Source organism: Panulirus ornatus, chromosome 71 (genome assembly GCF_036320965.1).
Source record: "Panulirus ornatus isolate Po-2019 chromosome 71, ASM3632096v1, whole genome shotgun sequence".
Classification (NCBI taxonomy): Eukaryota; Metazoa; Arthropoda; class Malacostraca; order Decapoda; family Palinuridae; genus Panulirus; species Panulirus ornatus.
In genome coordinates this window covers 9,942,564-9,965,688 of record NC_092294.1, presented here as the reverse complement: position 1 = coordinate 9,965,688, position 23,125 = coordinate 9,942,564, and the positions used below count along the sequence as shown (strand labels likewise).

Here is a 23,125-nt window from a genome sequence, read left to right as displayed (position 1 = left end):
AGGAAAAGACAACAAAGGCCCCATTCGTTCACACTCAGTCTCTAGCTGTCATGCAATAATGCCCGAAACCACAGCTCCCTTTCCACATCCAGGCCCCACACAACTTTCCATGGTTTATCCCAGATGCTTCACATGCCCTGATTCAATCGACTGACAGCACGTCAACCCCGGTATACCACATCGATCCAATTCACTCTATTCCTTGCCCGCCTTTCACCCTCCTGCATGTTCGTTCCCTCCACCTCCGACACATATATCCTCTTGGTCAATCTTTCCTCACTCATTCTCTCCATGTGCCCAAACCATTTCAAAACACCCTCTTCTGCTCTCTCAACCACGCTCTTTTTATTTCCACACATCTCTCTTACCCTTACATTACTTAATAGATCAAACCACCTCACACCACACATTGTCCTCAAACATCTCATTTCCAGCACATCCACCCTCCTGCGCACAACTCTATCCATAGCCCACGCCTCGCAACCATACAACATTGTTGGAACCACTATTCCTTCAAACATACCCATTTTTGCTTTCCGAGATAATGTTCTCGACTTCCACACATTCTTCAAGGCTCCCAGGATTTTCGCCCCCTCCCCCACCCTATGATTCACTTCCGCTTCCATGGTTCCATCCGCTGCCAGATCCACTCCCAGATATCTAAAACACTTTACTTCCTCCAGTTTTTCTCCATTCAAACTTACCTCCCAATTGACTTGACCCTCAACCCTACTGTACCTAATAACCTTGCTCTTATTCACATTTACTCTTAACTTTCTTCTTTCACACACTTTACCAAACTCAGTAACTAGCTTCTGCAGTTTCTCACATGAATCAGCTGTATCATCAGTGAACAACAACTGACTCACTTCCCAAGCTCTCTCATCCACAATAGACTGCATACTTGCTCCTCTTTCCAAAACTCTTGCATTCACCTCCCTAACAGCCCCATCCATAAACAAATTAAACAACCATGGAGACATCACACACCCCTGCCGCAAACCTACATTCACTGAGAACCAATCACTTTCCTCTCTTCCTACACGTACACATGCCTTACATCCTCGATAAAAACTTTTCACTGCTTCTAACAACTTGCCTCCCACACCATATATTCTTAATACCTTCCACAGAGCATCTCTATCAACTCTATCATATGCCTTCTCCAGATCCATAAATGCTACATACAAATCCATTTGCTTTTCTAAGTATTTCTCACGTACATTCTTCAAAGCAAATACCTGATCCACACATCCTCTACCACTTCTGAAACCACACTGCTCTTCCCCAATCTGATGCTCTGTACATGCCTTCACCCTCTCAATCAATACCCTCCCATATAATTTACCAGGAATACTCAACAAACTTATACCTCTGTAATTTGAGCACTCACTCTTATCCCCTTTGCCTTTGTACAATGGCACTATGCACGCATTCCGCCAATCCTCAGGCACCTCACCATGAGTCATACATACATTAAATAGCCTTACCAACCAGTCAACAATACAGTCACCCCCTTTTTTAATAGATTCCACTGCAATACCATACAAACCTGCTGCCTTGCCGGCTTTCATCTTTCATAAAGCTTTTACTACCTCTTCTCTGTTTACCAAATCATTTTCCCTAACCCTCTCACTTTGCACACCACCTCGACCAAAACACCCTATATCTGCCACTCTATCATCAAACACATTCAACAAACCTTCAAAATACTCACTCCATCTCCTCACATCACCACTACTTGTCATCACCTCCCCATTAGCGCCCTTCACTGAAGTTCCCATTTGCTGCCTTGTCTTACACACTTTATTTACCTCCTTCCAAAACATCTTTTTAATCTCCCTAAAATTTAATGATACTCTCTCACCCCAACTCTCATTTGCCCTCTTTTTCACCTCTTGCACCTTTCTCTTGACCTCCTGTCTCTTTCTTTCATACATCTCCCACTCAATTGCATTTTTTCCCTGCAAAAATCGTCCAAATGCCTCTCTCTTCTCTTTCACTAATAATCTTACTTCTTCATCCCACCACTCACTACCCTTTCTAATCAACCCACCTCCCACGCTTCTCATGCCACAAGCATCTTTTGCACACTCCATCACTGCTTCCCTAAATACATCCCATTCCTCCCCCACTCCCCTTACTTCCATTGTTCTCACCTTTTTCCATTCTGTACTCAGTCTCTCCTGGTACTTCCTCACACAAGTCTCCTTCCCAAGCTCACTTACTCTCACCACCCTCTTCACCCCAACATTCACTCTTCTTTTCTGACACCCCATACAAATCTTCACCTTAGCCTCCACAAGATAATGATCAGACATCCCTCCAGTTGCACCTCTCAGCACATTAACATCCAAAAGTCTCTCTTTCGCGAGCCTGTCAATTAACACGTAATCCAATAACGCTCTCTGGCCACCTCTCCTACTTACATACGTATACTTATGTATATCTCCCTTTTTAAACCAGGTATTCCCAATCACCAATCCTTTTTCAGCACATAAATCTACAAGCTCTTCACCATTTCCATTTACAACACTGAACACTCCATGTATACCAATTATTCCTTCAACTGTCACATTACTCACCTTTGCATTCAAATCACCCATCACTATAACCCGGTCTTGTGCATCAAAACCACTAACACACTCATTCAGCTGCTCCCAAAACACTCGCCTCTCATGATCTTTCTTCTCATGCCCAGGTGCATATGCATCAATAATCACCCATCTCTCTCCATCAACTTTCAGCTTTATCCATATTAATCGAGAATTTACTTTCTTACATTCTATCACATACTCCCACAACTCCTGTTTCAGGAGTACTGCTACTCCTTCCCTTGCTCTTGTCCTCTCACTAACCCCTGATTTTACTCCCAAGACATTCCCAAACCACTCTTCCCCTTTACCCTTGAGCTTCGTTTCACTCAGAGCCAAAACATCCAGGTTCCTTTCCTCAAACATACTACCTATCTCTCCTTTATTCACATCTTGGTTACATCCACACACATTTAGACATCCCAATCTGAGTCTACGAGGAGGATGAGCACAACCCGCGTGACTCCTGTTTCCCATTTCTAGAAAGTTAAAATACAAGGAGGGGAGGATTTCTGGCCCCCCACTCCTGTCCCCTCTATTCGCCTTCCACAACACGTGAGGAATGCGTGGGAAGTATTCTTTCACCCCTATCCCCAAGGATAATATATATATATATATATATATATATATATATATATATATATATATATATATATATATATATACACATATATACATACATATACACGCATACACACACATACACACACATATATATATCACATACAAACCTCCAACAGCCAGGATCGAAACCGGGACCCCTGTGCAAGAGGCAGGCATGCTAACCGCTAGGCTATGGGACTGTATAATAGGAAACAACTATCCGAAATACTAAGTACTTGAATACCCTTCGTCTCACAATGGTGAGCAACAGGGTCTATACCGGTTATTTCCAAACAGACGAACATAGCCAGCTGATACCGTTTTACCGAACATAACTGTACAACGCGGAGGTATATGAATACGAATAAAGTGCATATGACCACGCACATTCATAGAACATGAAAATCTCCAAGAGCCAGGATAGAACCCGGGACCCCTGTGCAAGAGGCAGGCATGCTAACCGCTAGGCTATGGGACTGTATAATAGGAAACAAATATCCGAAATACTAAGTACTTGAAGACCCTTCGTCTCACAATGATGAGCAATGAGGTCTATACCGGGTGTTTCCGAACAGACGCACATAGCCAGCTGATAGCGTTTTATCGAACCTAACTGTACAACGCGGAGGTATATGAATACGAATAAAGTGCATATGAACGCGCACCTTCATAGAACATACAAACCTCCAACAGCAAGGATCGAACCCGGGACCCCTGTGCAAGAGGCAGGCATGCTAACCGCTAGGCTATGGGACTGTATAATAGGAAACAACTATCCGAAATACTAAGTACTCGAATACCCTTCGTCTCACAATGGTGAGCAACAGGGTCTATACCGGTTATTTCCAAACAGACGCACACAGCCAGCTGATACCGTTTTACCAAACCTAACTGTACAACGCGGAGGTATATGAATACGAATAAAGTGCATATGAACACGCACATTCATAGAACATACAAACCTCCAAGAGCCAGGATAGAACCCGGGACCCCTGTGCAAGAGGCAGGCATGCTAACCGCTAGGCTATGGGACTGTATAATAGGAAACAACTATCCGAAATACTAAGTACTCGAATACCCTTCGTCTCACAATGATGAGCAACGAGGTCTATACCGGTTATTTCCGAACAGACGCACATAGCCAGCTGATAGCGTTTTATCGAACCTAACTGTACAACGCGGAGGTATATGAATACGAATAAAGTGCATATGAACGCGCACCTTCATAGAACATACAAACCTCTAACAGCAAGGATCGAACCCGGGACCCCCGTGCAAGAGGCAGGCATGCTAACCGCTAGGCTATGGGACTGTATAATAGGAAACAACTATCCGAAATACTAAGTACTCGAATACCCCTCGTCTCACAATGGTGAGCAACGAGGTCTATACCAGTTATTTCCAAAGACGCAAATAGCCAACTGATAGCGTTTTACCGAACCTAACTGTACAATGCGGAGGTATATGAATACGAATTCAGTGCATATGAACACGCACCTTAATAGAACATACAAACCTCCAACAGCCAGGATCGAACCCGGGACTCCTGTGCAAGAGACAGGCATGCTAACCGCTAGGCTATGGGACTGTATAATAGGAAACAACTATCCGAAATACTAAGTACTCGAATACCCTTCGGCTCACAATGGTGAGCAACGGGGTCTATACCGGTTATTTACAAACAGACGCACATAGCCAGCTGATAGCGTTTTACAGAACCTAACTGTACAACGTGGAGGTATATGAATACGAATAAAGTGCATATGAACGCGCACCTTCATAGAACATACAAACCTCCAACAGCCAGGATCGAACCCGGGACCCCTATGCAACAGGCAGGCATGCTAACCGCTAGGCTATGGGACTGTATAATGGGAAGCAATTATTCGAAATAATAAGTACTCGAATACCCTTCATCTCACAATGGTGAGCAACTGGGTCTATGAGGGTTATTTCCGAACAAACGCACATAGCCAACTGATAATGTTTTACCGAACCTAACTGTACAACGTGGAGGTATATGAATACGAATTAAGTACATATGAACACGCACATTCATAGAACATAAAAACCTCCAACAGCCAGGATCGAACCCGGGACGCCTGTGCAAGAGACAGGCATGCTAACCGCTAGGCTATGGGACTGTATAATAGGAAACAACTATCCGAAATACTAAGTACTCGAATACCCTTCGGCTCACAATGGTGAGCAACGGGGTCTATACCGGTTATTTACGAACAGACGCACATAGCCAGCTGATAGCGTTTTACAGAACCTAACTGTACAACGTGGAGGTATATGAATACGAATAAAGTGCATATGAACGCGCACCTTCATAGAACGTACAAACCTCCAACAGCCAGGATCGAACCCGGGACCCCTGTGCAAGAGGCAGGCATCCTAACCGCTAGGCTATGGGACTGTATAATAGGAAACAACTATCCGAAATACTAAGTACTCGAATACCCTTCGTCTCACAATGGTGAGCAACGGAGTCTATACCGGTTATTTCCGAAAAGACGCACATAGCCAGCTGATAGCGTTTTACCAAACCTAACTGTACAACGCGGAGGTATATGAATAAGAATAAAGTGCATATGAACGCGCACCTTCATAGAACATACAAACCTCCAACAGCCAGGATCGAACCCGGGACCCCTATGCAACAGGCAGGCATGCTAACCGCTAGGCTATGGGACTGTATAATGGGAAGCAATTATTCGAAATAATAAGTACTCGAATACCCTTCATCTCACAATGGTGAGCAACTGGGTCTATGAGGGTTATTTCCGAACAAACGCACATAGCCAACTGATAATGTTTTACCGAACCTAACTGTACAACGTGGAGGTATATGAATACGAATTAAGTACATATAAACACGCACATTCATAGAACATAAAAACCTCCAACAGCCAGGATCGAACCCGGGACCCCTGTGCAAGAGTCAGGCATGCTAACCGATAGGCTATGGGACTGTATAATAGGAAACAACTATCCGAAATACTAAGTACTCGAATACCCTTCGACTCATAATGGTGAGGAACGGGGTCTATACCGGTTATTTCCGAACAGACGCATATACCCAGCTGATAGCGTTTTACCGAACCTAACTGTACAACCCGAAGGTATATGAATACAAATAAAGTGCATATGAACGCGCACCTTCATAGAACATACAAACCTCCAACAGCTAGGATAGAACCCGAGACCCCTGTGCAAGAGGCAGGCATCCTAACCGCTAGGCTATGGGACTGTATAATAGGAAACAACTATCCGAAATACTAAGTACTCGAATAGCCTTCGTCTCACAATGGTGAGCAACGGGGTCTATACCGGTTATTTCCGAACAGACACACATAACCAGCTGACAGCATTTTATCGAACCTAACTGTACAACGCGGAGGTATATGAATACGAATAAAGTGCATATGAACACGCACCTTCATAGAACATACAAACCTCCAACAGCAAGGATCGAACCCGGGACCCCCGTGCAAGAGGCAGGCATGCTAACCGCTAGGCTGTGGGACTGTATAATAGGAAACAACTATCCGAAATACTAAGTACTCGAATACCCCTCGTCTCACAATGGTGAGCAACGAGGTCTATACCAGTTATTTCCAAAGACGCAAATAGCCAACTGATAGCGTTTTACCGAACCTAACTGTACAATGCGGAGGTATATGAATACGAATTCAGTGCATATGAACACGCACCTTAATAGAACATACAAACCTCCAACAGCCAGGATCGAACCCGGGACGCCTGTGCAAGAGACAGGCATGCTAACCGCTAGGCTATGGGACTGTATAATAGGAAACAACTATCCGAAATACTAAGTACTCGAATACCCTTCGGCTCACAATGGTGAGCAACGGGGTCTATACCGGTTATTAACGAACAGACGCACATAGCCAGCTGATAGCGTTTTACAGAACCTAACTGTACAACGTGGAGGTATATGAATACGAATAAAGTGCATATGAACGCGCACCTTCATAGAACATACAAACCTCCAACAGCCAGGATCGAACCCGGGACCCCTGTGCAAGAGGCAGACATGCTAACCGCGAGGCTATGGGACTGTATAATAGGAAACAACTATTCGAAATACTAAGTACTCGAATAGCCTTCATCTCACAATGGTGAGCAACGGGGTCTATACAGGTTATTTCCGAACAGGCGCACATAGCCAGCTGATAGCGTTTTACTGAACCTAACTGTACAACGAGGAGTTATATGAATACGAATAAAGTGCATATGAACGCGCAACTTCATAGAACATACAAACCTCCAACAGCAAGGATCGAACCCGGGACCCCCGTGCAAGAGGCAGGCATGCTAACCGCTAGGCTGTGGGACTGTATAATAGGAAACAACTATCCGAAATACTAAGTACTCGAATACCCCTCGTCTCACAATGGTGAGCAACGAGGTCTATACCAGTTATTTCCAAAGACGCAAATAGCCAACTGATAGCGTTTTACCGAACCTAACTGTACAATGCGGAGGTATATGAATACGAATTCAGTGCATATGAACACGCACCTTAATAGAACATACAAACCTCCAACAGCCAGGATCGAACCCGGGACGCCTGTGCAAGAGACAGGCATGCTAACCGCTAGGCTATGGGACTGTATAATAGGAAACAACTATCCGAAATACTAAGTACTCGAATACCCTTCGGCTCACAATGGTGAGCAACGGGGTCTATACCGGTTATTTCGAACAGACACACATAACCAGCTGACAGCATTTTATCGAACCTAACTGTACAACGCGGAGGTATATGAATACGAATAAAGTGCATATGAACACGCACCTTCATAGAACATACAAACCTCCAACAGCAAGGATCGAACCCGGGACCCCCGTGCAAGAGGCAGGCATGCTAACCGCTAGGCTGTGGGACTGTATAATAGGAAACAACTATCCGAAATACTAAGTACTCGAATACCCCTCGTCTCACAATGGTGAGCAACAGGGTCTATGAGGGTTATTTCCGAACAGACGCACATGGCCAGCTGATAGCGTTTTACCGAACCTAACTGTACAATGTGGAGGTATATGAAGAAGAATAAAATGCATATGAACGCGCACCTTCATAGAACATACAAACCTCCAACAGCCAGGACCGAACCTGGGACCCCTGTGCAAGAGGCAGGCATCCTAACCGCTAGGCTATGGGACTGTATAATAGGAAACAACTATCCGAAATACTAAGTACTCGAATAAACTTTGTCTCACAATGGTGAGCAACGGAGTCTATACCGGTTATTTCCGAACAGACGCACATAGCCAGCTGATAGCGTTTTACCAAACCTAACTGTACAACGCGGAGGAATATGAATACGAATAAAGTGCATATGAACGCGCACCTTCATAGAACATACAAACCTCCAACAGCCAGGATCGAACCCGGGACCCCTGTGCAAGAGGCAGGTATGCTAACCGCTAGGCTATGGGACTCTATTATAGGAAACAACTATCCGAAATATTTACTACTCGAATACCCTTCGTTATTTCCTAACAGACGCACATAGCTATCACCTGCCTATGTGCATCTGTTCGGAAAAAACGGTATAGACCCCATTGCTCACCATTGTGAGACGAAGGGTATTCGAGTACTTAATATTTCGGAGAGTTGTTTCCTATTATACAGTTCCATAGCCTAGCGGTTAGCATGCCTGCCTCTTGCACAGGGGTCCCGGGTTCGATCCTGGCTGTTGGAGGTTTGTATGTTCTATGAAGGTGCGCGTTCATATGCACTTTATTCATATTCATATACCTCCGTGTTGTACAGTTAGGTTCGGTAAAACGCTATCAGCTGGCTATGTGCGTCTGTTCGGAAATAACCGGTATAGACCCTGTTGCTCACCATTGTGAGATGAAGGGTATTCGAGTACTTAGTATTTCGGATAGTTGTTTCCTATTATACAGTCCCATAGCCTAGCGGTTAGCATGCCTGCCTCTTGCACAGGGGTCCCGGGTTCGATCCTGGCTGTTGGAGGTTTGTATGTTCTATGAAGGTGCGCGTTCATATGCACTTTATTCGTATTCATATACCTCCGTGTTATACAGTTAGGTTCGGTAAAACGCTATCAGCTGGCTATGTGCGTCTGTTCGGAAATAACCGGTATAGACCCCGTTGCTCACCATTGTGAGACGAAGGGTATTCGAGTACTTAGTATTTCGGATAGTTGTTTCCTATTATACAGTCCCATAGCCTAGCGGTTAGCATGCCTGCCTCTTGCACAGGGGTCCCGGGTTCGATCCTGGCTGTTGGAGGTTTGTATGTTCTATGAAGGTGCGCGTTCATATGCACTTTATTCGTATTCATATACCTCCGCGTTGTACAGTTAGGTTCGGTAAAACGCTATCAGCTGGCTATGTGCGTCTGTTCGGAAATAACCGGTATAGACCCCGTTGCTCACCATTGTGAGACGAAGGGTATTCGAGTACTTAGTATTTCGGATAGTTGTTTCCTATTATACAGTCCCATAGCCTAGCGGTTAGCATGCCTGCCTCTTGCACAGGGGTCCCGGGTTCGATCCTGGCTGTTGGAGGTTTGTATGTTCTATGAAGGTGCGCGTTCATATGCACTTTATTCGTATTCATATACCTCCGCGTTGTACAGTTAGGTTCGGTAAAACGCTATCAGCTGGCTATGTGCGTCTTTGGAAATAACCGGTATAGACCCCGTTGCTCACCATTGTGAGACGAAGGGTATTCGAGTACTTAGTATTTCGGATAGTTGTTTCCTATTATACAGTCCCATAGCCTAGCGGTTAGCATGCCTGCCTCTTGCACAGGGGTCCCGGGTTCGATCCTGGCTGTTGGAGGTTTGTATGTTCTATGAAGGTGCGCGTTCATATGCACTTTATTCGTATTCATATACCTCCGCGTTGTACAGTTAGGTTCGGTAAAACGCTATCAGCTGGCTATGTGCTTCTGTTCGGAAATAACCGGTATAGACCCCGTTGCTCACCATTGTGAGACGAAGGGTATTCGAGTACTTAGTATTTCTATTATACAGTCCCATAGCCTAGCGGTTACCATGCCTGCCTCTTGCACAGGGGTCCCGGGTTCGATCCTGGCTGTTGGAGGTTTGTATGTTCTATGAAGGTGCGCGTTCATATGCACTTTATTCGTATTCATATACCTCCGCGTTGTACAGTTAGGTTCGGTAAAACGCTATCAGCTGGCTATGTGCGTCTGTTCGGAAATAACCGGTATAGACCCGTTGCTCACCATTGTGAGACGAAGGGTATTCGAGTACTTAGTATTTCGATAGTTGTTTCCTATTATACAGTCCCATAGCCTAGCGGTTAGCATGCCTGCCTCTTGCACAGGGGTCCCGGGTTCGATCCTGGCTGTTGGAGGTTTGTATGTTCTATGAAGGTGCGCGTTCATATGCACTTTATTCGTATTCATATACCTCCGCGTTGTACAGTTAGGTTCGGTAAAACGCTATCAGCTGGCTATGTGCTTCTTTGGAAATAACCGGTATAGTCACCGTTGCTCACCATTGTGAGATGAAGGGTATTCGAGTACTTAGTATTTCGGATAGTTGTTTCCTATTATACAGTCCCATAGCCTAGCGGTTAGCATGCCTGCCTCTTGCACAGGGGTCCCGGGTTCGATCCTGGCTGTTGGAGGTTTGTATGTTCTATGAAGGTGCGCGTTCATATGCACTTTATTCGTATTCATATACCTCCGTGTTGTACAGTTAGGTTCGGTAAAACGCTATCAGCTGGCTATGTGCGTCTGTTCGGAAATAACCGGTATAGACCCCGTTGCTCACCATTGTGAGACGAAGGGTATTCGAGTACTTAGTATTTCGGATAGTTGTTTCCTATTATACAGTCCCATAGCCTAGCGGTTAGCATGCCTGCCTCTTGCACAGGGGTCCGGGTTCGATCCTGGCTGTTGGAGGTTTGTATGTTCTATGAAGGTGCGCGTTCATATGCACTTTATTCATATTCATATACCTCCGCGTTGTACAGTTAGGTTCGGTAAAACGCTATCAGCTGGCTATGTGCGTCTGTTCGGAAATAACCGGTATAGACCCAGTTGCTCACCATTGTGAGACGAAGGGTATTCGAGTACTTAGTATTTCGGATAGTTGTTTCCTATTATACAGTCCCATAGCCTAGCGGTTAGCATGCCTGCCTCTTGCACAGGGGTCCCGGGTTCGATCCTGGCTGTTGGAGGTTTGTATGTTCTATGAAGGTGCGCGTTCATATGCACTTTATTCGTATTCATATACCTCCGCATTGTACAGTTAGGTTCGGTAAAACGCTATCAGCTGGCTATGTGCGTCTGTTCGGAAATAACCGGTATAGACCCCGTTGCTCACCATTGTGAGATGAAGGGTATTCGAGTACTTAGTATTTCGGATAGTTGTTTCCTATTATACAGTCCCATAGCCTAGCGGTTAGCATGCCTGCCTCTTGCACAGGGGTCCCGGGTTCGATCCTGGCTTTTAGAGGTTTGTATGTTCTATGAAGTTGCGCGTTCATATGCACTTTATTCGTATTCATATACCTCCGTGTTGTACAGTTAGGTTCGGTAAAACACTATCAGCTGGCTATGTGCGTCTGTTCGGAAATAACCGGTATAGACCCCGTTGCTCACCATTGTGAGACGAAGGGTATTCGAGTACTTAGTATTTCGGATAGTTGTTTCCTATTATACAGTCCCATAGCCTAGCGGTTAGCATGCCTGCCTCTTGCACAGGGGTCTCGGGTTCGATCCTGGCTGTTGGAGGTTTGTATGTTCTATGAAGGTGCGCGTTCATATGCACTTTATTCATATTCATATACCTCCGCGTTGTACAGTTAGGTTCGGTAAAACGCTATCAGCTGGCTATGTGCGTCTGTTCGGAAATAACCGGTATAGACCCCGTTGCTCACCATTGTGAGACGAAGGGTATTCGAGTACTTAGTATTTCGGATAGTTGTTTCCTATTATACAGTCCCATAGCCTAGCGGTTAGCATGCCTGCCTCTTGCACAGGGGTCCCGGGTTCGATCCTGGCTGTTGGAGGTTTGTATGTTCTATGAAGGTGCGCGTTCATATGCACTTTATTCGTATTCATATACCTCCGCATTGTACAGTTAGGTTCGGTAAAACGCTATCAGCTGGCTATGTGCGTCTGTTCGGAAATAACCGGTATAGACCCCGTTGCTCACCATTGTGAGATGAAGGGTATTCGAGTACTTAGTATTTCGGATAGTTGTTTCCTATTATACAGTCCCATAGCCTAGCGGTTAGCATGCCTGCCTCTTGCACAGGGGTCCCGGGTTCGATCCTGGCTGTTGAAGTTTGTATGTTCTATGAAGTTGCGCGTTCATATGCACTTTATTCGTATTCATATACCTCCGTGTTGTACAGTTAGGTTCGGTAAAACGCTATCAGCTGGCTATGTGCGTCTGTTCGGAAATAACCGGTATAGACCCCGTTGCTCACCATTGTGAGACGAAGGGTATTCGAGTACTTAGCATTTCGGATAGTTGTTTCCTATTATACAGTCCCATAGCCTAGCGGTTAGCATGCCTGCCTCTTGCACAGGGGTCCCGGGTTCGATCCTGGCTGTTGGAGGTTTGTATGTTCTATGAAGGTGCGCGTTCATATGCACTTTATTCGTATTCATATACCTCCGCGTTGTACAGTTAGGTTCGGTAAAACGCTATCAGCTGGCTATGTGCGTCTGTTCGGAAATAACCGGTATAGACCCCGTTGCTCACCATTGTGAGACGAAGGGTATTCGAGTACTTAGTATTTCGGATAGTTGTTTCCTATTATACAGTCCCATAGCCTAGCGGTTAGCATGCCTGCCTCTTGCACAGGGTCCCGGGTTCGATCCTGGCTGTTGGAGGTTTGTATGTTCTATGAAGGTGCGCGTTCATATGCACTTTATTCGTATTCATATACCTCCGCGTTGTACAGTTAGGTTCGGTAAAACGCTATCAGCTGGCTATGTGCGTCTGTTCGGAAATAACCGGTATAGACCCCGTTCCTCACCATTGTGAGACGAAGGGTATTCGAGTACTTAGTATTTCGGATAGTTGTTTCCTATTATACAGTCCCATAGCCTAGCGGTTAGCATGCCTGCCTCTTGCACAGGGTCCCGGGTTCGATCCTGGCTGTTGGAGGTTTGTATGTTCTATGAAGGTGCGCGTTCATATGCACTTTATTCGTATTCATATACCTCCGCGTTGTACAGTTAGGTTCGGTAAAACGCTATCAGCTGGCTATGTGCGTCTGTTCGGAAATAACCGGTATAGACCCCGTTCCTCACCATTGTGAGACGAAGGGTATTCGAGTACTTAGTATTTCGGATAGTTGTTTCCTATTATACAGTCCCATAGCCTAGCGGTTAGCATGCCTGCCTCTTGCACAGGGGTCCCGGGTTCGATCCTGGCTGTTGGAGGTTTGTATGTTCTATGAAGGTGCGCGTTCATATGCACTTTATTCGTATTCATATACCTCCGCGTTGTACAGTTAGGTTCGGTAAAACGCTATCAGCTGGCTATGTGCGTCTGTTCGGAAATAACCGGTATAGACCCCGTTCCTCACCATTGTGAGACGAAGGGTATTCGAGTACTTAGTATTTCGATAGTTGTTTCCTATTATACAGTCCCATAGCCTAGCGGTTAGCATGCCTGCCTCTTGCACAGGGTTCCCGGGTTCGATCCTGGCTGTTGGAGGTTTGTATGTTCTATGAAGGTGCGCGTTCATATGCACTTTATTCGTATTCATATACCTCCGCGTTGTACAGTTAGGTTCGGTAAAACGCTATCAGCTGGCTATGTGCGTCTGTTCACCATTGTGAGACGAAGGGTATTCGAGTACTTAGTATTTCGATAGTTGTTTCCTATTATACAGTCCCATAGCCTAGCGGTTAGCATGCCTGCCTCTTGCACAGGGGTCCGGGTTCGATCCTGGCTGTTGGAGGTTTGTATGTTCTATGAAGGTGCGCGTTCATATGCACTTTATTCGTATTCATATACCTCCGCGTTGTACAGTTAGGTTCGGTAAAACGCTATCAGCTGGCTATGTGCGTCTGTTCGGAAATAACCGGTATAGACCCAGTTGCTCACCATTGTGAGACGAAGGGTATTCGAGTACTTAGTATTTCGAATAGTTGTTTCCTATTATACAGTCCCATAGCCTAGCGGTTAGCATGCCTGCCTCTTGCACAGGGGTCCCGGGTTCGATCCTGGCTGTTGGAGGTTTGTATGTTCTATGAAGGTGCGCGTTCATATGCACTTTATTCGTATTCATATACCTCCGCGTTGTACAGTTAGGTTCGGTAAAACGCTATCAGCTGGCTATGTGCGTCTGTTCGGAAATAACCGGTATAGACCCCGTTGCTCACCATGGTGAGACGAAGGGTATTCAAATACCTAAGTATTTCGGATAGTTGTTTCCTATTATACAGTCCCATAGCCTAGCGGTTAGCATGCCTGCCTCTTGCACAGGGGTTCCGGGTTCGATCCTGGCTGTTGGAGGTTTGTATGTTCTATGAAGGTGCGCATTCATATGCACTTTATTTGTATTCATATACCTCCGCGTTGTACAGTTAGGTTCGGTAAAACGCTATCAGCTGGCTATGTGCGTCTGTTCGGAAATAACCGGTATAGACCCCGTTCCTCACCATTGTAAGACGAAGGGTATTCAAGTACTTAGTATTTCGGATAGTTGTTTCCTATTATACAGTCCCATAGCCTAGCGGTTACCATGCCTGCCTCTTGCACAGGGGTTCCGGATTCGATCCCGGCTGTTGGAGGTTTGTATGTTCTATAAAGGTGCGCATTCATATGCACTTTATTTGTATTCATATACCTCCGCGTTGTACAATTAGGTTCAGTAAAACGCTATCAGCTGGCTTAGTGCGTCTGTTCGGAAATAACCGGTATAGACCCCGTTCCTCACCATTGTGAGACGAAGGGTATTCGAGTACTTAGTATTTCGGATAGTTGTTTCCTATTATACAGTCCCATAGCCTAGCGGTTAGCATGCCTGCCTCTTGCACAGGGGTCCCGGGTTCGATCCTGGCTGTTGGAGGTTTGTATGTTCTATGAAGGTGCGCGTTCATATGCACTTTATTCATATTCATATACCTCCGCGTTGTACAGTTAGGTTCGGTAAAACGCTATCAGCTGGCTATGTGCGTCTGTTCGGAAATAACCGGTATAGACCCCGTTCCTCACCATTGTGAGACGAAGGGTATTCGAGTACTTAGTATTTCGAAGAGTTGTTTCCTATTATACAGTCATATAGCCTAGAGGTTAGCATGCCTGCCTCTTGCACAGGGGTCCCGGGTTCGTTCCTGACTGTTGGAGGTTTGTATGTTCTATTAAGGTGCGCGTTCAGAAGCACTTTATTCGTATTCATAAACCTCCACGTTGTACAGTTAGGTTCGGTAAAACGCTATCAGCTGGCTATGTGCGTCTGTTCGGAAATAACCGGTATAGACCCCGTTCCTCACCATTATGAGATGAAGGGTATTCGAGTACTTAGTATTTCGGATAGTTGTTTCCTATCATAGAGTCCCATAGCCTATCGTTTAGCATGCCTACCTCTTGCACAGGGGTCCTGGGTTCGATCCTTGCTGTTGGAGGTTTGTATGTTCTATGAAGGTGCACGTTCATATGCACTTTATTCGTATTCATATACCTCCACGTTGTACAATTAGGTTCAGTAAAATCCTATCATCTGGCTATGTGCGTCTTTTCGGAAATAACCGGTATAGACCCCGTTGCTCACCATTGTAAGACGAAGGCTATTCGAGTACTTAGTATTTTGGATAGTTGTTTCCTATTATACAGTCCCATAGCCTAGCGGTTAGCATGCCCGCCTCTTGCACAGGGGTCCCGGGTTCGATCCTGGCTGTTGGAGGTTTGTATGTTCTATGAAGGTGCGCATTCATATGCACTTTATTCGTATTCATATACCTCCGCGCTGTACACTTAGGTTCGGTAAAATGCTATCAGCTGGCTATTTGCGTCTGTTCGGAAATAACCGGTATAGACCCCGTTCCTCACCATTGTGAGACGAAGGGTATTCGAGTACTCAGTGTTTCGAATAGTTGTTTCCTATTATACAGTCCCATAGCCTAGCGGTTAGCATGCCTGCCTCTTGAACAGGGGTTCCAGGTTCGATCCTGGCTATTGGAGGTTTGTATGTTCTATGAAGGTGTGCGTTCATATGCACTTTATTCATATTCATATACCTCCGCACTGTACAGTTAGGTTCGGTAAAATGCTATCAGCTGGCTATGTGCGTCTGTTCGGAAATAACCGGTATAGACCCCGTTCCTCACCATTGTGAGACGAAGGGTATTCGAGTACTCAGTGTTTCGAATAGTTGTTTTCTATTATACAGTCCCATAGCCTAGCGGTTAGCATGCCTGCCTCTTGCACAGGGGTCCCGGGTTCGATCCTTCCTGTTGGAGGTTTGTATGTTCTATGAAGGTGCGCGTTCATATGCGCTTTATTCATATTCATATACATCCGCGTTGTACAGTTAGGTTCGGTAAAACGCTATCAGCTGGCTATGTGCGTCGGTTCGGAAATAACCGGTACAGACCCCGTTGCTCACCATTGTGAGACGAAGGCTATTCGAGTACTTAGTATTTCGAATAGTTGTTTCCTATTATACAGTCCCATAGCCTAACGGTTAGCATGCCTGCCTCTTGCACAGGGGTCTCGGGTTCGATCCTGGCTGTTGGAGGTTTGTATGTTCTATGAAGGTGCGTAATCCTGGCCTGTCCCTATGAGGAATAAATGTACCCACAAAATTTCATCTTAACAGACCCACTCATAAGAGTTTGGGTGCTGGACACACCCTCAGACAAACAATTGTGCTCTTTCTTTTAATTCAACTGTTACCACACTGTGTTTCAAGGAGCCCTGAAAAAGCTGATACATTTCTCATCAGTTGGCCCACCCATATGGATATGGGAGCTAGACATACTCTCAGACATTCATAACTTTTATTTCAAACATGATCATGATGCTATACTTACCCTTCAGGCATTTTGCATATTTGAGAAGGTAAATGTATGGATGCTCAACAATGAAGTCAAACTTAATAGTCTGCAACAGGATTCGCTCCAAAGTCATCACCTGAAAATTGTGCAATGTTAAAAAGTTTGACTATCTACTGCATAACAGCTACTTTTATAATAACAAAAACAAAAAATTCATCTGGTAACGTGAAAAACTAACTAATTTACTGTCATGATAAAAGTTGCATATCTGATCTGCTGTGTTGGAGTATGTTCTTGTTTTGAAAGAGAAAAAATGAAAGTGACTAAATATATATATATATATATATATATTTAGTGGGAAGTGAGTCAGTTGTTGTTCGCTGATGATACAGCACTGGTGGCTGATTCATGTGAGAAACTGCAGAAGCTGGTGACTGAGTTTGGTAAAGTGCGTGAAAGAAGAAAGTTAAGAGTAAATGTGAATAAGAGCAAGGTTATTAGGTACAGTAGGGTTGAGGGTCGAGTCAATTGGGAGGTAAGTTTGAATGGAGAAAAACTGGAGGAAGTGAAGTGTTTTAGATATCTGGGAGTGGATCTGGCAGCGGATGCAACCATGGAAGCGGAAGTGGATCATAGGGTGGGGGAGGGGGCAAAAATTCTGGAAGCCTTGAAGAATGTGTGGGAGTCGAGAACATTATCTCGGAAAGCAAAAATGGGTATGTTTGAAGGAATAGTGGTTCCAACAATGTTGTATGGTTGTGAGGCGTGGGCAGGTGGATGGATGTGCTGGAAATGAGATGTTTGAGGACAATGTGTGGTGTGAGGTGGTTTGATCGAGTAAGTAACGTAAGGGTAAGAGAGATGTGTGGAAATAAAAAGAGCTTGGTTGAGAGAGCAGAAAAGGGTGTTTTGAAATGGTTTGGGCACATGGAGAGAATGAGTGAGGAAAGATTGACCAAGAGGATATATGTGTCGGAGGTGGAGGGAACGAGAAGTGGGAGACCAAATTGGAGGTGGAAAGATGGAGTGAAAAAGATTTTGTGTGATTGGGGCCTGAACATGCAGGAGGGTGAAAGGAGGGCAAGGAATAGAGTGAATTGGATCGATGTGGTATACCGGGGTTGACGTGCTGTCAGTGGATTGAATCAGGGCATGTGAAGCGTCTGGGGTAAACCATGGAAAGCTGTGTAGGTATGTATATTTGCGTGTGCGGACGTATGTATATACATGTGTATGGGGGTGGGTTGGGCCATTTCTTTCGTCTGTTTCCTTGCACTACCTCGCAAACGCGGGAGACTGCGCAAAAAAAAAAAGAAAAAAAAATATATATATATATATATATATATATTGGGAGGTAAATTTGAACAGAGAAAAATTGGAGGAAGTGAAGTGTTTTAGATATTGGGGAGTGGATTTGGCAGTGGATGGAACCATGGAAATGGAAGTGAATCACAGGATGGGGGAGGGGGCAAAGGTTCTGGGAGTGTTGAAAAATGTGTGGAAGGCGAGAACATTATCTCGGAAAGCAAAAATGGTTGTTTGAAGGAATAGGGGTTCCAACAATGTTATATGGTTGCGAGGCATGGGCTATAGATAGGGTTGTGCGGAGGAGGGTGGATGTGTTGGAAATGAGATGTTTGAGGACAATGTTTGGTGTGAGGTGCTTTGATCGAGTAAGTAATGAAAGGGTAAGAGAGATGTGTGGTAATAAAAAGAGTGTGGTTGAGAGAGCAAAAGAGGGTGTTTTGAAATGGTTTGGTCACGTGGAGAGAATGAGTTAGGAAAGATTGACAAAGAGATATAGGTGTCAGAGGTGGAGGGAATGAGGAGAAGAAGGCGGAAAGATGGAGTGAAAAAGATTTTGAGCGATTGGGGCCTGAACATGCAGGAGGGTGAAAGGCATGCAAGGAATAGAGTGAACTGGTACAATGTGGTATACCGGAGTTGACATGCTCTCAATGGATTGAACCACGGCATGTGAAGCGTCTGGGGTAAATCATGGAAAGTCTTGTGGAAAGTTCTGTGGGGCCTGGATGTGGAAAGGGAGCTATGGTTTCGGTGCATTATAAATGACAGCTAGAGACTGAGTGTGAACGAATGTGGCCTTTGTTGTCTTTTCCTAGCGCTACCTCGCGCACATGAGAGGGGAAGGGGTTGTCATTTCATGTGTGGAGGGGTGGCGACGGGAATGAATAAAGACAGCAAGTATGAATTATGTACATGTGTATAAATGTATATGTCTGTGTCTGTATATATATGTATACGCTGAAATGTATAAGCATGTATATGTGCGTGTGTGGACGTGTATGTATATACATGTGTATGTGAGTGGGTTGGGCCATTCTTTCGTCTGTTTCCTTGCACTACCTTGCTAACGTGGGAGACAGCAACAAAGTATAAAAGGGTAGTGAGTGGTGGGATGAAGAAGTAAGATTATTAGTGAAAGAGAAGAGAGAGGCATTTGGACGATTTTTGCAGGGAAATAATGCAAATGACTGGGAGATGTACAAAAGAAAGAGGCAGGAGGTCAAGAGAAAGGTGCAAGAGGTGAAAAAGGGCAAATGAGAGTTGGAGTGAGAGAGTATCATTGAATTTTGGGGAGAATGAAAAGATGTTTTGAAAGGAGGTAAATAAAGTGCATAAGACAAAGAAACAAATGGGAACTTCAGTGAAGGGGACTAATGGGGAGATGATAACAAGTAGTGGTGATATGAGAAGGAGATGGAGTGAGTATTTTGAAGGTTTGTTGAATGTGTTTGATGATAGAGTGGCAGATATAGGGTGTTTAAGTCGAGGTGGTATGCAAAGTGAGAGGGTTAGGGAGAATGATTTGGTAAATAGAGAAGAGGTAGTAAAAGCTTTACAGAAGATGAAAGCTGGCAAGGCAGCGGGTTTGGATGGTATTGCAGTGGAATTTATTAAAAAAGGGGGTGACTGTATTGTTGACTGGTTGGTAAGGTTGTTTAATGTATGTATGACTCATGGTGAGGTGCCTGGCAGAATGCTTGCATAGTGCCATTGTACGAAGGCAATGGGGATAAAAGTGAGTGCTCAAATTACAGAGGTATAAGTCTGTTGAGTATTCCTGGGAAATTTTATGGGAGGGTATTGATCGAAAGGGCGAAGGCATGTACAGAGCATCAGATTGGGGAAGAGCAGTGTGGTTTCAGAAGTGGTAGAGGATGTGTGGATCAGGTGTGTGCTTTAAAGAATGTATGTGAGAAATAATTAGAAAAGCAAATGGATTTGTATGTGGCATTTATGGATCTGGAGAAGGCATATGATAGAGTTGATAGAGATGCTCTGTGGAAGGTATTAAGAATATATGGAGTGGGAGGCAAGTTGTTAGGAGCAATGAAAAGTTTTTATCGAGGATGTAAGGCATGTGTACGTGTAGGAAGAGAGGAAAGTGATTAGTTCTCAGTGAATGTAGGTTTGCGACAGGGGTGTGTGATGTCTACATGGTTGTTTAATTTGTTTATGGATAGGGTTGTTAGGGAGGTAAATGCAAGAGTTTTGGAAAGAGGGGCAAGTATGCAGTCTGTTGTGGATGAGAGAGCTTGGGAAGTGAGTCAGTCATTGTTCGCTAATGATACAGCACTGGTGGCTGATTTGTGTGAGAAACTGCAGAAGCAGGTGACTGAGTTTGGTAAAGTGTGTGAAAGAAGAAAGCTGAGAGTAAATGTGAATAAGAGCAAGGTTATTAGGTACAGCAGGGTTGAGGGACAAGTCAATTGGGAGGTAAGTTTGAACGGAGAAAAACTGGAGGAAGTGAAGTGTTTTAGATATCTGGAAGTGGATTTGGCAGCGGATGGAACCATGGAAGCGGAAGTGAATCATAAGGTGGGGGAGGAGGCGAAAGTTCTGGAAGCGTTGAAGAATGTGTGAAAGTCGAGAACATTATCTTGGAAAGCAAAAATGGGCATGTTTGAAGGAATAGTGGTTCCAACAATGTTATATGGTTGCGAGGCATGGGCTATGAATAGAGTTGTGTGGAGGAGAGTGGATGTGCTGGAAATGAGATGTTTGAGGACAATATGTGGTGTGAGCTGGTTTGATCGAGTAAGTAATAATAGGGCAAGAGAGATGTGTGGTAATAAAAAGAGTGTGGTTGAGAGAGCAGAAGAGGGTGTTTTGAAATGGTTTGGTCACATGGAGACAATGAGTGAAGAAAGATTGACCAAGAGGATATATGTGTCAGAGGTGGAGGGAACGAGGAGAAGTGGGAGACCAAACTGGAGGCGGGAAAGATGGAGTGAAAAAGATTTTGAGTGACCGGGGCCTGAACATGCAGGAGGGTGAAAGGTGTGCAAGGAATAGAGTGAATTAGAACAATGTGGTATACCAGGGTCGACGTGCTGTCAATGGATTAAACCAGGGAATGTGAAGCGTCTGGGGTAAACCATGGAAAGTTCTGTGGGGCCTGGAAGTGGAAAGGGAGCTGTGGTTTCGGTACATTATTACAAGACAGCTAGAGACTGAGTGTGAACGAATGTGGCCTTTGTTGTCTTTTCCTAGCGCTACCTCGCGCACATGAGAGGGGAAGGGGTTGTTATTTCATGTGTGGCGGGGTGGCGATGGGAATGAATAAAGGCAGACAGTATGAATTATGTACATGTGTATATATGTATATGTCAGTGTGTGTATATATATATATATGTATACGTTGAGATGTATAGGTATGTATATTTGCGTGTGTGGACATGTATGTATATACATGTGTATATGGGTGGGTCGGGCCATTCTTTCGTCTGTTTCCTTGTGCTACCTAGCTAACGCGAGAGACAGCAACAAAGCAAAATAAATAAATAAATAAAATAAAGGCAATAAAAATGGTGTACTAAATAGCCTATACAAAAACTAGGGGTGCAGTCTATTATCTACTGACGATTTTCTTAAAAGAGGGGATACAGCTGTTCTAGCATTGGTTTGTTCAAACCTGGGTGGGCTTGATGCACCTGGGCTGCCAGAGTCCCACTTGGTAATGAGAGGTCTAGGTGGCAGGAGGTGACAGCAGTGAAAGTGGTGCCAATCAGTGCTATATTGGCTAAAGGCACTTATTACAACTTAGGAGTAGTGTGAGGCCTACCCTGGCTTTATCTGACACCTCCAATAAGCCACTAAATCCAAGTTATCTTACCTTCTCACATGGATCAGTGCCCCTTCAGTGGAAGTGGTGCCAATCAGTGCTATATTGGCTGAAGGCACTCATAACAACTTAACAGTAGTGTGACACCTACCCTGGTTTTATCTGACATCTCCAATAAGGCACTAAATCCAAGTTATCTTACCTCCTCATGTGGATCAGCGCCCCTTCAGTGAAAGTGGTGCCAATCAGTGCTATATTGGCTGAAGGCACTCATAACAACTTAACTGTAGTGTGAGGCCTACCCTGGCCTTATCTGACATCTCCAATAAGGCACTAAATCCAAGTTATCTTACCTCCTCACGTGGATTAATGCCCCTTCAGTGAAAGTGGTGCCAATCAGTGCTATATTGGCTGAAGACACTCATAACAACTTAACAATAGTGTGAGGGCTACCCTAGCTTTATCTGACATCTCCAATAAGGCACTAAATCCAAATTATCTTACCACCTCACGTGGATCAGTGCCACTTCAGTGAAAGTGGTGCCAATCAGTGCTCTATTGACTGAGGGCACTCATAACAACTTAACAGTAGTGTGAGGCCTACCCTGGGTTTATCTGACATCTCCAATAAGGTACTAAATCCAAGTTATCTTACTTCCTCACATGGATCAGTGTCAAACTCAGCCCACATCACTTCATCCATAAGGCTTTTGGCAGTCTTGATTATGTCTCTGCATTTCTTGGGTGTTTCCTCTACCTTACCAGCAAGAAAAAGGCAGCAGCATGCAGTCACCTGAAGAAATGCAGGAAGATTACTTACTGACGTGTATATAAT

The 23,125-nt window shown here is 44.7% G+C and overlaps 1 protein-coding gene across 5 annotated transcripts in view; it reads right to left on the bottom strand.

Moving 5' to 3' along the window:
- Positions 1-23,125, bottom strand: part of LOC139747966 (uncharacterized) — a 41,972-nt gene that overhangs the window by 10,836 nt on the left and 8,011 nt on the right. For 4 of the 5 annotated variants that reach the window (XR_011712489.1, XM_071660477.1, XM_071660475.1 and 1 more), the window contains 2 exons: positions 22,946-23,083; positions 17,238-17,337 (listed from right to left, as the gene is read on the bottom strand). Coding sequence is in view for 4 of the 5 variants with exons in the window: in XM_071660477.1 (XP_071516578.1) it covers positions 17,238-17,248 (11 nt within the window). In the remaining variant the exon portion in view is untranslated. The remainder of the gene's footprint in view (positions 1-17,237; positions 17,338-22,945; positions 23,084-23,125) is intronic. The other variant, XM_071660478.1, reaches the window with a different exon arrangement.